Source organism: Prunus dulcis, chromosome 5, assembly GCF_902201215.1.
Source record: "Prunus dulcis chromosome 5, ALMONDv2, whole genome shotgun sequence".
Taxonomy (NCBI): Eukaryota; Viridiplantae; Streptophyta; class Magnoliopsida; order Rosales; family Rosaceae; genus Prunus; species Prunus dulcis.
The window spans coordinates 1,470,293-1,485,045 of record NC_047654.1 but is presented as its reverse complement, the minus strand read 5'-3'; the positions used below and the strand labels follow the sequence as shown (position 1 = coordinate 1,485,045).

Here is a 14,753-nt window from a genome sequence, read left to right as displayed (position 1 = left end):
AAGATCTAAACAGTGCCATCATGCTCAGTTTGGCAAGTTTAAGTTACAAAAAATAAACTAGCAACATGTTTTATATGTTTCTTGTTATGTTAAAATATTGTGCATATTTTAATAGATCAAGCAACTATTAAAACATCATAATATGAGCAGTCTTGGGTTGTGTAGCTGGCTAATACTCTTTCTTCTTCTTTGCAGAGATTTTAACTATGTTGGCATAAATTTGAAAAATAGCAAGCGTTAATTATTATGATAGTATTAAGTTAAAAAGGCGAACAAAACAAACAACAATTTAGATACATCAACCATTCTATTAATCTAATGGATAAAAGTATAAGCTCAATTTATTGAATCAATTGAAAATAAATTAAAAACAATTGTGACAATTTATTAAATACGTATAAGAGAATTAAGCCAAAACACTTGAGATTTAATATAATCAAATCAAGGGGTGTTGACTCTGTTGCTATAAACTTGGTAAACGGCAAGTGTTAGTGCGGACAAATGAGAAAAATTTAGTAAAGATAATGGCTATTGTTATAGAATTAAGGCCAACAATATAAACTGCACAAACCACAATTTAAATAATCTATAAACATCTAATAACTTATAAAAAGAAATAAGATAACCTAGTGACCAAATGAGCAAGTTTGTTACAAAATTAAGATAATCTAATGGAGAAGTAAGCTAGAAATAGTAATAATGTATAAACAACTATATGTTATAAAAGTAGAAATAAGACGCTATAGGTTATAGTTTTGATCATTACATTTTAAAATATTTAATAATGATGTTTCAAATTCAATAAATTTAATTGAAAGTTAGTTCATATGGGAGCTCTTAAAAAATAAGATAATAAGATAATTTTAATAATCAATAAATAACAAAAAGAGTAAATAAATTTATGCATTCATTGAAGTTATCAAATATCCATACTCCAACTTGATAAATATTTTATATAAAAGGGAAGTTTCTTAATACGAACTAAAATTTGCAGCAACTAAATATTAGAATCGGGAAGAATTGAAATATATGTATATCACTTGTGTGAACCACAAAAATTAATGTAGAACAAATGCTTAAAATCAAACACATTGCCCCAAAGGAATCAAACCAAATTGCATTCTAAAAGCTGTGTGGAAAAAAAAAAAATCATATTTTAGAAGAAGAGTTGATAAATTTTCTTTGCAATTGAATCATAATTGAAGACAATTACGAGAAAATGAAACTTTCCCCAAATTCAATACAATCAAATACCATTTTTTTTTAGAAATGGAATTCATTCATAGAATCAAAGTAGCGTATATAAAATGGCACGAAACAGTGGCCTCGTTAAAACCTTCAGGAGGGACCACATATGTCATAGACTAACAAGAGAGTCTGAAACAGTCACGCAGGACCAATGCTAGAGCAAGATAAAATAAATTAGCAAACTGACACATAGACCTTCTATGCAAAGACCTCCGACGAGAACACTACAACACAATCCAACTGTCAAAAAAGTCCTACTATGAAATCATAGTCCTTTTCACAGCCACAAGACAGTGAGAACATTCGACAGAAAACATAATATGCCAAGAGGAAGAAAACAGCCACAAAGCACACCATCTCCATCCACATCCAATAGCAATTGGTGATGAAAGAAGAGAAATCTGCAATGAGCAACACAAAGAAGAGACTAACCGCAAACATGCATGGAAAGAAAATAAATAAAAAAAGCCCCCAAGCACACCGTATCATCTCAACACTGACAAAGAAATCTCCTATGAAAAACACAGTCATTGAGACAGGCGAAGAATCAAAGATCAGTTAAGGGGGAGAAAAAAAAAACACCATGCAACAATAACAAAACTGGCCTAGCCACTTAACCGAACACGGGGATTAGCCATAAGAGTATCCGCTGAATGCCAAGCCCACGAATGCTCTAATAACACATTAAGAAAGGCGTCTCCATAGGTTTGTCAAGAAGGACACCAACATCACTTGGATTCGCAGTTCCCATTGCAGAGTAACCAATCAAACCTGTAAAGATGGGTAAAAGGATGGTACCCAACAACCCTAGTTGCCAAAAACCTGGCCCAACACCTTGAAAAAGAGGATCAAAGCTATAGACCCTAGGTGAAGAGCCACCCACACCAAATCTCTGGACAGCTGCCCTCTTCTCTTGAGGGTAAGGCTTGAGATTGCAGATCAGACGATGGAGAAGGCATGAGGAAAGCCATCTCCACCGTGATCGCTGACCCCAACGAAGCAGCTTGCACCATGATCGTTGTTGATATGGAGACTATCGACACAATAGCCGGAAAAGATCCGCTAAAACCACTAGAGACGCCAACGCACCGAGGAGAAAGATAAAGATGAAACCAACACCCAAGATCTTAGAGAGATAACAACAAGGCTAGCACCCCAAAGTCGAAAAGAGGAATGACGACAACAACTCGACATGGAACAAAGATGGCGGCGACTTGACGTGGAAGAAAAGTGGCTCGACGCGGTCAAGTCGAGGAAGGCGACAACGATGACTAAATGTGGATGAAAATGAGCGTGGTTAGGCCAAGGAGGGGACTATGTCATTGTAGGTGGACATCCAAGGGAGAGTGTTGTAAATGCATGAGTTGGTGGATGACCACCATACCTCTTAGTATGCCACCCTTGGATTTTATGTAACCTATGCACTAAGTATTTGTAATTAGTGCTTGTAACCTATAGGTATATTGTAAATGATGGTATTCAATTTCCTATCTTGTAAGCCTATAAATTGGTGGCTCTACCAAAGATTAAGAGAAGAATAAACATGATGAAACTTTATCTTTAGCATATTACTTCTCTCTACATTTTCTCCCTCTAGTTTTATAACAATTACATTATTTTATTATATATTTAATTCAATTTAAATCAAATAAAAAGTGGACCATTCACATGACACATCATCACTTGTTATAAAAAGACAAATACCCATGACACATCATCAAAACTAATACAGTTATTCATGAAGATAACGGTAAGGGATAAAGTAGAACACGAAATCACAATCAATGGGGTTAAGTAGGTCACTTTAACTTTCGGGGGTAAAGTGAGATTTAACCGAAGTTTCAGGGGCCACTACAGTAAATAATCCTTAAATAAATGTAGGGTTTGCAAGACTGTTATCAAACTCCATTTCTTGGGAACTTGAGAAAACTTTACAATTGGGATAAATAAATTCAAGAAGAAATAGTGCTTTAGAAAGCACCAAATCTGCATTGTTACAAGCCAAGACCACCAAATCTCAAGCGAATTAAAATTAGCTTGTCCCCAATAATGGTAATATAATCTGCACAACACATTGTTCTCAGAATTTTGGTAATAGAATATCCATTCAATATACAAATAGGTGGACAAGGAAATAATGATAGCAGGACATCGAACTTTATAGCCTTCACCAGCTTCTGATAAACAATTTTCTTACTTTTTTTAACTACCATGCATGAAGCAACAGATTTAAACAGAACATAGTGGGGTACAAAATGAAGTGGTCAGTGGTAAATATACCCTATATTCTTGGTGTCTAGTTAGCAGAATAGAAACGTATAACTGAAAAGCAAAACTCACTTGGTTGTCCTGAAGATGGATGGCAAACACTGCCCTACAAGGACCACGATCAATATATATCTACTTTTCATTTACAAAGAATCAGTTTTTAACAAAAAAATCATAACTCTTCTCCTCTCCATAGAGCCGCCTGAGAATGAAAAAGAGGGGAAAATTGTACAATCAGTTAACTAAAAGAAAGACTTTTTCCAAGAGAACTTAACACAACACATGGGTTTATATTGCTGATAGTGATACAGAACTGAAAAAGCATAAAAATACTCAATAGAATTTCTAGTTTCAGCAATCATCACAAACCCTAGGGAATTTACACGGAAAAAAGTGATCCAGGTCCAGGGTTAGGGATCATGCAAGCAGTGAACAGAGATGAAATTATATAATGGGTAGTGTCAATGCATAAGCAATCTCAACCACACTTACGCTAAATCTACCAAGGAATCTGATTTTGTCACAGCCTTTCCTTCTGGGAGTTCAAGGGAAGAATGATGCATTATCATTTCCTTCAGTGTGTGCTTTGTGCTTTTAATATCATTATCCCATAAGATACTCTGCAGTCAAAAGTACAAAAACAGGTTAGCATGCCTAGTTCCAGTCTCTCATGATAAAAGTGAAAATGTGGATACACTGACCTACTATTATAATAAATAAAAATACACTGTAAAAGATTTTCAAATATGTCTGAGTTGAAAAATTGAAATTGACTCTCACGCCACTTGGGGAAAATGACCAATATCTTATTCTATGGCGCACAACTGAAAAATTAAAAATAAAATAAAATCACTAGGAGAAGCTTACCTTCCTGACATATTCTCTCTTCACGTGTTCCCATGGTAATTTTCCCTTCGGACAGAAAATTGAAGCATTCCAAAGTGCTCCTCTTGCAACCATCACAGATGAGGTACCTTTAGAAATTGCGTGCATCATTAATACATTCAAAGCACACACAAATACCCATATAATATGTATACATAATCTTAAGTTCCATTTGGAATGCGAGATTTCAAATTTAAGAAGCTTATTTAAATTGTGTGAGCATAATCTTAACAATGCATAAAAGGTTGTATTGCATAGGATGAAATAGAGGAAATACGTGGATTCAATTGAAACTAGTCATTTCAAATTCTTAACATAACATTATATGTAGTCATTTCGAAGAAACTATATTTAGTATATTTAGGGTTCTTCTAACCATAGGAAGCTTATTTCCAAAATCCAAATCTATTCTATTAAACCCCTAGATCCAAATTGAGCCTTGCTAGATTTTTTTCCATTTGACGGGAACATATTTTTGCTATTTTTACCATTTTAATGACACAGAATGTTACATTAATTGCCTGGTCCAATGAAGCGGGCTTCTAACATATTTATCTGACAATGAATCCCTATATATTAACCTTGACATAAATGAAATATATCAAGCTAATACAAACATGAAGGTTGATATAAAATTGGGGTACTTTCATGACCAGGATATTAATTCTCAAGATGACGGCTACTTTATGGTGCACGGCTTGAAATACCCAAGGTGAAATTTTTATTCTCAACAAACAGTATGATATGGTCCTAAAGAAATTCTATTATCAAAAGATTACTTAAAGATTATATTACTGCTACCTGTAGCAACTTTAATACGCTGAAAATCGTCATACTCAAAAACATCGCCATTTGCTATAACTGGAATGGATAGTGATGCTACAACATCAGCAATCTCACTCCACTTAGCCGGATCTCGTGGCCTATCTGGAACTTTTCTGCATTTTATTGAGAAGAAACGCATCAGACCGAACACCATGCAATTGAGACAAATAGATTGATATTATTTCACTATTACAAAGACATAGTGGGACCATCCCACTTTAAAGAAATATAATGGGATGAAAATATTTATCCTTATATTTGAAGTGACTCAATATGCAGCATGAAAAACCTATCAAGATGCATTTGACTCATAGGGATTCCAATTTAAACTTATCTATACCCTATTGCTTTGCAATGTTAAACTTATCTGTCAGTTGTTTTCCATTCTTTATAATGTAACATTGCAAGGAAATAGGGTATAGATATGTATTTCCATTTCGTTTAACATTGACTTATAGCCAACTTTGAAGCTGGTTTTTCCACCTCAGTTGATACTTTTATAGCATCCTATGCAAATAGGATTTCTTTTTCATGACAGTTGAACCTACGGTTTTCAAAAAGCAGAATTCGGGTAGGGCATAGGTGTCCTCGTTTGATTTCATTCCCAACAAATTTAACATTTGGTAGTTCCACTTCCTGATCTATTCAGTCTCGACAGTTCTCTTCACTTATGGCAGCAGTGTCTCATCCACAGATTACCATTGGTGTCGAAACCAATGGCTTTCCAAATACAGGACTAAAGTTGGTGTCATTGTCTCAATGATGGCTCCCAAAATTACCATACTTCACATTTCTTATTCCTCCCATGCTCTCAAATATTGGTACTCCCCTCGTCTTGTTTTCTTTTTTCTAAGGTAATTTTTGTTTTGGCCCAATGTTCACTAAGCTATTACAACTCAACACCTTATCTCTTTTTATGATTATCATCATACTCTAATAAACCTCTCTCTGACTAAAATCCAATTCAAGATTTACGTTGACAGCCTTTATACAGGACAGCATGGCAGGTTTAAGTCTTGGGACCTAAGAGTACTTTTCTTTTCTTTTCTTTTCTTTTCTTTTTTTAATACAAAAGTTAGGATTTACAGGGGTAACAACAACAGGGTTCTAGGGGTGTTAGCACAACCTGAACTAACACATAACCAGGGGTAAGAATAGCTAGTTTTGAACTAGGGATCTATTAGGGTTGCTTATGGTTTGTTATCTTATGGTTTGATAGAAAATGGGGTTAGAATGTCGTACATCCAGTTGAGTGAGGGAACCCATTACATCCATTTACATAGATTCCATCTTCAACTACAGTTGAGTGAGGGACTAAATTAAAATGATAACATAGCATGCTAAGCGCAACTTTACCAATAGGATATAGTAGAGATCACCTTCCATGGACAGCGAGAGCAGAAACTCCAGTTTTTTCAATTCGCCTGGCCAATTCCACAGTATCCTGAGATGATTTTAGTAGTCGAATCTTACAAGTCACTGGTATACTCATGTTTCTCCTTAATGTAGTCAAAATCTGAACAGAACGGAAAAAAGCGAGTTAGGAATCAACTGCAAACACTCTTCAGATGGAAATAAAAAACATCTTCGGGGAAACAAGATTGTATACATCATGAATAAGATCTGGTTTAGTCAATAATGCGGCACCCATTCCTCCACTCACAGAAAATGACTTTGGACAACCCATGTTTATATCCACTGCTGCAACATCTTTACACCTAAAAGGAAAAAGGTCAAAAAGTATATAAGATACTGTTGAGACGAGCCCATATGTTACATTGAGATGGACACAGACCCATATCACATACTTGGGTGTTTTGTCCAAATTGAGTAAGAAGATCAGATTGGGGCATGAGATGAAACAGATACACAACAGGTTCAGCCAGGAAGAGTAGATACCAGACCACTATTCTATGCATGAACCCAAACATAGATAAAGCCACATTTTCAAAACAAGTTGTCTGCCTAAACCTGATTCTTTCAAAGAAAAGAGATTTAAGGGTTGATTCAATTACAGCCAATCTTTAATGGGTTACAGTTAAAAACAACCTTATCTATGATCCAACATAGCACGATATATGTGGAAGAAAAAAATAAATAAAAGGTGAAAATTTAAAGGAAAAAACTTAGGAACATGTAGTAAACATACCTAAACTTAGCAAAACTTATTCAAATCACTAAATGCTTTAACCTATTAATTTATAGGCTTGTATGCAATTGTTCATGTATTCACCCATGTACTTCTGAGTTTTGGCTTCCTACAGAAGCAATAAGTGGTTCAAAATGAACCCCAAGCTCAAACCACAGGAGCATATTCTCTTCCCACACGACCCATGATCCTGATGAATTCGATAAAAACCATATTGATCGCCTTGAGCTCTCACAATCAATAGAAGCAAGAGTATCAACTTAAAGTTGCAATCCACTAACTATATCAATTAATTTCTTGTTACTTTTTAAGATAAAATCGACCAACCTCAAAAAATTACAAACTTCACAACAAAAGGAGAACAATGGAATGCAACAACAATCAACTTACACCATCTGAGCAGCCATGAGAGCCCTTACAGCATCAGAAGTACCCATTTGAAACACTACTCGATCTTTTTCCTCATCACAAGTCCTGAAAACGACACTTCCTGTCCCCTTCTCCACAAAATCAATGGACCCTATTTTCTCTGAGCAACGAGCACAAAAAATTTTCATAAACTTGTCAAAAAATGAAGTACCCCACAAGCAATATACACCAAATTATCTGCTTCCGTAACTCTCCAGGACAAAAATTAACAAAATTAACAGAAATTTATAACCAAAACCATGAATCAATAACTTGTAGCAAAAACAAATCCAAAAAAAAAAAAAAAATGTACCATTTAATCTGCGGTCGCATTTGACAAGTTTGTGATCGATAATTTCCTCACCGTAGGTTATATCCGCACCATATTCAGCAGCCAGTAATCTAAATGGCAGCGTCCCCTAACCAGTTTAAGAAATTTACAAGTAAATAGCATGAATTAAACAGTAATTAGAAGTTAATTTTGTATTAAAACCCAAGATAAAAATAGAAAAGAAAGAAAAGACGGCAGCTAGAAGGGTTTGTGGGAGAAGTACAAGTAGGTACTCACAATGCGAACCATGGGAGCAAGGACGAGTTTGTTCTCGTACTCCATCTTCGTCGGCCTGGTCAGTTTGGATGATCTGGCCTTGACCTGCTCCTATTTCAGGGGAATCCACAATACACCCGACCAAATTTGATTAGTGCACCGTTCACGCACCACAACACCAATGTCTCAATTTTTAAAATATTTTTATATTTAAAAGAACATTTATAAGGGCTTAAACAAATACACGTGAAAATATTTCAAACTTATGTCTTTTTTTCCAACCCAAAAAAACACCTTATACCCTTTCTGTAATACTACCCTCTCACGACACACTTCCGCATCGTTTTTAATAGAAAAATTAGGTATTAATGATAAGAATCTTTACTAATGAGGATTTGATATTTACAATATTTCTATTTGGATTTTGATACATAAGAATCAAATTTTATTTTGAATTTGCCTAAAAGGAGGCTCAGATTCGTTGGCCCAGTTTAAATTAATCACTAAAAAACATTTAGACCCCTTTTTCTATTTTTAATTACGTGCGCTATGGCGACTTATAACGTTTTTTTTTTTTTTCCTTTCTAATTTTTGAATTGTATTTTGTTAGATGCCTATCTCAATGGTTTCTTATTTTAATGTAGCGTAGACGCACGTTTTAAAACCGGAACCATAACAAGATAACGCCGCCCAACATAGAAAAATCGAACACAAATAAGACTTCAAGATCTGATCATAGAAACAACAACGAAACATAAAAGAAACTCCAATCTGATCAGAGAAAAAAAAAAAAAAAAAATTCAGAAACCAAATCAATGAATCGCTCAAATAGGAAAACAAATTGAACAAAAATAAAAACCTGCAGTTGATGTCTCAAATCACATCAAAACCCATGAAGGAAGGATAGCAATCACGAAATGCATGAAGGATCTAGCTCGCCATAATGAAAATCAAAGAACGAAGAAAAGACCAGGGCGAAATAGTAGAGAGCGCTTGAACAGAAACAAATAATAGGCTTAAAAACCCTCAAAAAATGTTTCCCCTCGTCCTGTTTTCCTCATGTATGAAACCACCCGACTCCCAGAATAGGCTTAAAAACCACCTAATCCGTCAACCATGGCACTTGAAACTGTCCCAAGTTTACTGCTGCTGCTCATATATCTGCATATAAGTCTCAGAAAGGGCAACCATCTGGGGAAGAGTTTCTGAAACATGAAGATCCTGCATCTCATACCTGAGAACATTTCCAGATGTTAGCCCATATATACAGTTGCATCTCTTAGTTTACATTTATGCCAATAAGTATGGAATAGACTTACCATAATTCTTCTGACTTTCTCTGTACAAATGCCCTGTATGAACCTTCACCAGGTTTGCCATCATGAACAATGTTGGCAATCAAATCATACTTTGAATGCAATCTCTCATTCTCTCTTGGGGTTGGCAAGGGGATGTAGTCTTTCAATTCAAGGTTCTTCACAGGAAAGTTGACTGCAATAGGAATTACATCAGTTGGCAAAAGGTTGCACTTGATCAGGCAAGGATCCATGGCCTTAAATGATTATTCAAATGAAAATAACTCCAGAAACATATAATCTCACCTCAAGTCGGATTCTTTTCCACAAAGAAGTTGTTCTTGGTACATCGCCGCATGTGGAGAATAAGATACTGTGGTAATCGGGTGACTCGATACCTCATCCTAGCTATGCGAGGTCGGACCACCTCAATCAGTGTCTCCCCATCAAATTTCTTCAAGATGTTGAACAGTGGGACCTAAACCATTACACACAAACTTTAAAAAATAATATAAAAACATTTTTAAAACAAAACAAAACTCAAAAAGAATTCTCATCATCAATTCTCTCTTCCCCACATACCATTTCTGGAATAAGGTGTAATGATAGCATAGGTGTGCTATGAACATTTAAAAAGCGCACAATGCAAGACTGCTGAGACATGCATAAAGTAAAGGGCATGCTTTGGCATCATTCAGGGCTCAGTTTAATATTCAAGAAAAATGGAGAACCAAAATGCTTGGCACAAAGAACAGTTGCTGTATTTCTAATTTGGAATTAGAACTTAAGTAACTATATACGTTACAGAACAGGAGCACAAAGACAGACTGAAACCCCATATTTAGATAATAAAAAATCAACTAGCCTCTAAACAGACCAATGAAAATAAGGAATATATCCATCTTAACAGGCTACACATTTGTCACTACCTAATATATATATATATAAATTACATAGACTCCCCAAAGCAATCTAGTTACCTGGTCCACAAGTTGCGAACATAGAGGCAATGTATGTAATTGAAGCAAATTCCAACATGTTTTTATTCAGAAACATAGACATGGAAATTATGAGAAAGACATTAAAACCAATAAAAAAAGGCAATTAAAGAATGAACTTCCAACATACTACTAAGACATAGGTACCTGGGGTATGATGTTTTTCTCCATAACATCTTTGAAAAGAGGTGGTGGGGGCAAATCCAATCCAAGCATTAAGAAAGGCATTTTGTAAGTTTCCTTGACAATGCCATAATTTTCAGTCACAACATCTGTATTCTGGTCATCACCATTTTCTTTCTTCTCAATACCTTTCTTAGGAACCTCCTTCACAACCTCCAGCTCCCCCTATCAGCACAGAACATTATATTTAGTCTGAAAAATACTGCAAGTTCAGTTGCAGCAACAGCAATACATTATACAACGAACAAAGTAGATAAAGAATAAGAAAGAAAACCTGAAAGCACTCATAGACAATGCTGCTATCTTTCTTTGAAGTTCTAAGATCTGCATGCAGTGTATTAAGCAGCCATGACATGAATTCAACTGGGTCAGATTGCTCTCCTATTCGAAACTGTTTCTTGCTGGCTTTCATAACTGCCTGCAGGAACTCATGCGGACTCACCTGTAGACATTAAAGATTTGACACATGAACTTTCATTCTTAACAACAATAACTAGAGACAAAAATATGGGGTCAACAAGGCCAAACCTGTCCTTTGAAGTTCCGTGCATGCCATATCTTTCTCGTGAGCTCCCCAAATCGATGAACAAGCGGAGACTTGCAATGTTGATAATTCTTAGGGATGAGGAAAAAGTTTCTTGGTGGAGTTACTCTCTTAAAGACTGAATTGTGACATTGACAAAATCAGTCTCCTTAATGTTATTGAGCCCCACCTGTTTTTTGAAAATTAAGAAAACACAGGTAACAATAATTAGGACCCAAAATTAACACCTCGCTAGGGATTGTTAAGACGTAAGTTGTTATGGAAGTGTATCCATCAGAGAGATCAATCACAAAATACATCACCCTTGCACACATGAAAAGAGAGTACTTAATGTGGTTCAACATAGGCTTGTCTAACCTTACATATGAGAGAGAATCTAACGGAACATAGAGAATTACAAAGATGTGAGAGTACTGCAGTAAACCAAAAACCATATTAGCTAAGCGCTGAAATCATGCTTACTGGTTCTTTCTATACTCCATACAAGTCTATCAAAACTGTGAAACAACACGATCGTAAGTCTAATTGTTGGCTAGCCACGTAATAGATTCATAATAGCTCATTACTTATTTGGCAAGGAATAAAAATTCTTCTATCCCGAGTAACTTAAATGGGAACTCTAAAGTACTGAACAAGCCAATTAGGAATTTGAAACATAATATCGAACTCATATGAATTGACAACAGCAGCAATAGAAGCATATATGGAATCTTGTGCAAGTAAGAACAAAAATCAGTACCATTCCAGGAAGGTAATCAGAACCATCAAGTGCCCTAGACCATTGCTTGTTTTTGTCAATCTGCTCAACTTGTTCCTCAGTAAACCTATATATAAAGAACCAAATGAATTCAAATCCTTTGTTTGCACATGCATACTTAAAAGGATACGCAAGGAAGACTAGAAATATAAAAAAATACAAATCAAACCTCGGGTTCAGGACATGTCTAATGTCATCCAATGATGGGTCACTGATTTCATATCCATCGGGAAGGCAATAAACTTTCTCCGTTCGAAGATTGATATAAACATGGTGTCCAGCTTTAAGGCTATGAGGATATGCATGGGACTTCTTCCCTCTTCCTTGGTAATACTTCCCACAAACTAAACATGCATACACATTCAAATTTGACAGAGACAGAGAACAAAAAATTTCAAAATCAAAATCGAAAACCTGGACAAAGCAAAATCAAGCAATAGGTATTAATACAGTGGATGCTTTTGTAAGGATAATATACAGACAAGCAGGAATGCCATATTTTAACAACTTAGAATAGTAATATACCTGGCGATTAACAGTGTCAAGATATGGACAATCCCTCCTGACCTCAATTTCACGGCTCCGCCTGTAAAGTCCTTGTTCAAGATCATCATTATCATCTTCATCTGCTTCTTCAACTTCAACCCCACTTTTTAGATCCCTTTGATTATCACCACCATCCCCTCTATAGTCATTAACAGGTGGCCTTCTACAGTTGTCCTCATCATCCTCATCGCCATAATTAAAACCAGGAAGCAAGAAGCCTTCAGAAGCAGGTGGAGGTGGTGAAGAGGAAGGAGATGAATGCCCATTCCGTTTTTGCCTCTTTGGGTCAGATTCAAACCCTTCCGCATTCACTCTAACATTATCTTCATCTTCCCTCTTACAGGTCATAATACCTGAGCTTACAAGTTACACCAACCGAGCGTCACTCAATTCTTCAAACGATTCTCAAATTAGGGAAAAAAGTCGGAAACCCTAAAAGCATATAACTCAGCCGTCAATAGAAAGAGATAAAACAGTTTTAAAGTAGAAACCTGTAAAAGATAACAAACACAAGAAAACAGTTGACTGAAAGAAAACTTAATTATTATATTCCGAGTTTTAAGAGCAAGAAAATCGCATAATGCTCGTTTGGTTACTGAGAAAACACAGGAAAATGAAAGAGAAAAACAGTGTAATGTTTTGTGTGTTAGGATTTTGCTTCGTTTTCTGGTCCGAAATAATTTGAAGCTATCTTGGAAATAGCTCGTGATTTGAATATGCATAAAAAATGAGCTCGGTGAAGGATGTAGGATTACCTGAAAGAGAGATTGGTCCATTTATCACCAAAAAACTGACATTAATCAACAAAAACAGAAACTAAAGAATAAAAACATCCATAAGTAAACCATCCATACTAAAAACAGAAACTAAAAATTAAAAACAGCACCTAAACAAGCCATTAGAACCTAAAAACAGAAACTAATGAATAAAAACAGCCATAAGTAAATCATCCATACTAGAAACTGAAAGGAAAAATTAAAAACAGCCCGTAAACTCTAAAACAGGAAGAAGAAAAAAAAAAGGAAACTAAAAAAAAATTAATGAATAAAAGTGGTCAATCATTTAGCAATCTTCATATACAGAATGTTTCTTGAAATCTTTCTTTGCTTTTTACCAATTTTTACTTTTCGCAAAGAATGCATCCCTGCTAACAATTCATCTACTTGCAGATGCCACTATACACAGAACAGAAGGCTAATTGGGATTCTTCAAGTATTCGAAAAAAAAATTTATGTGATATATATGCGCACGCACTGTGATAGAAATTGGGATTCTCTCTTCTTTTACGTATCGTTTGGGTTGCATTTATGATATCTTTTGTTAACATTTCTCCAGGTTTGGAATAGCATTCCATTGTGATAGAAATTCAAAGCCTAGGGTTTGGACAAGAAAGAAAACAATTATAGCTGCCACTGATGAGGCCTGCTCTGCCATAATCACTCGAAACTTTTTTCAGTGGAATGGGAGTATAACATTTATCTATATTTTTTATCTGCTCTGCCCAACAAATTCAGGCTATCGAGAGAGAACCCTAATTCACAACCCCGATTTCATTCCACACAGAACCGTAATTACATCTTCAAAAATCATAAGGAAGAGACTCTCATCAAAGAGAGAGTGAACTGCTCTGCCTCTGAGATAAAGCTGAGAGAGGATGGATATGAGAGATAGTTAGAGGCAGAGGCTGGGTATCGAATTGAGCTGAGATGAGACGAGATGGAACTTACCTGAAATTGAGACAGAGGCGACGGCGACGAAGACGGCGATGGAAGAATTGGAGGCGCGCGGTTGTTACAGAGTTTTTATAAAAAATAGCCAAAATTTAAACCTACTTTCAAAAATATCAATAAATTTTGGCTATTTTTGATAAAAACTTGTCGCGAGAGGGGAAAGATTTTATATGTGAAACCGCATGATTAGTATCTGGTCTTTTATTTTGAAAAACAAATTGATTTCGTTGATCCCAAATATTCCAGCAAGTTGTAAAAATCACATCACCTAATGGCACTAGAATTCTCGTAATCAAATAGCAATGAATAAAGTTGTGGCTTATTCTACTCCTTTCAATCTTCAAAATGCTTACCAACTAGCTATTAACAA

The 14,753-nt window shown here is 35.5% G+C and overlaps 1 protein-coding gene, 1 long non-coding RNA gene and 1 pseudogene across 4 annotated transcripts; all 3 read right to left on the bottom strand.

Annotated features, from left to right (window-relative positions):
• Window positions 1-3,033: 3,033 nt before the first annotated feature.
• Window positions 3,034-9,761, bottom strand: LOC117627144 (tRNA-dihydrouridine(20) synthase [NAD(P)+]-like). 3 transcript variants are annotated; one of them, XR_004585733.1, is made up of 11 exons: window positions 9,650-9,761; window positions 8,352-8,441; window positions 8,097-8,202; window positions 7,766-7,904; window positions 6,836-6,944; window positions 6,606-6,742; window positions 5,203-5,339; window positions 4,384-4,490; window positions 4,009-4,136; window positions 3,589-3,718; window positions 3,034-3,310 (listed from the first exon to the last, which is right to left on the bottom strand). XR_004585733.1 is itself a non-coding variant. In XM_034359070.1 (10 exons), exons 1-10 carry the CDS (start codon window positions 9,650-9,652, stop codon window positions 3,670-3,672), a joined length of 1,005 nt encoding a protein of 334 aa, XP_034214961.1. In that variant the 5' UTR covers window positions 9,653-9,761; the 3' UTR covers window positions 3,034-3,669. The 3 variants fall into 3 exon arrangements, 2 of the variants coding, with proteins under 2 accessions (XP_034214961.1, XP_034214962.1); XM_034359070.1 differs by having other exon boundaries at window positions 3,034-3,718; XM_034359071.1 differs by lacking the exon at window positions 9,650-9,761 and adding an exon at window positions 9,190-9,302 and having other exon boundaries at window positions 3,034-3,718.
• On the bottom strand, window positions 8,888-13,420 carry LOC117627142 (annotated as a pseudogene).
• Window positions 13,421-14,185: 765 nt separating this feature from the next.
• On the bottom strand, window positions 14,186-14,469 carry LOC117627145. Its single transcript, XR_004585734.1, has 2 exons — window positions 14,381-14,469; window positions 14,186-14,297 (listed from the first exon to the last, which is right to left on the bottom strand). It is a non-coding gene; the product is annotated as an uncharacterized LOC117627145 (long non-coding RNA).
• Between the last annotated feature and the right edge of the window lie 284 nt (window positions 14,470-14,753).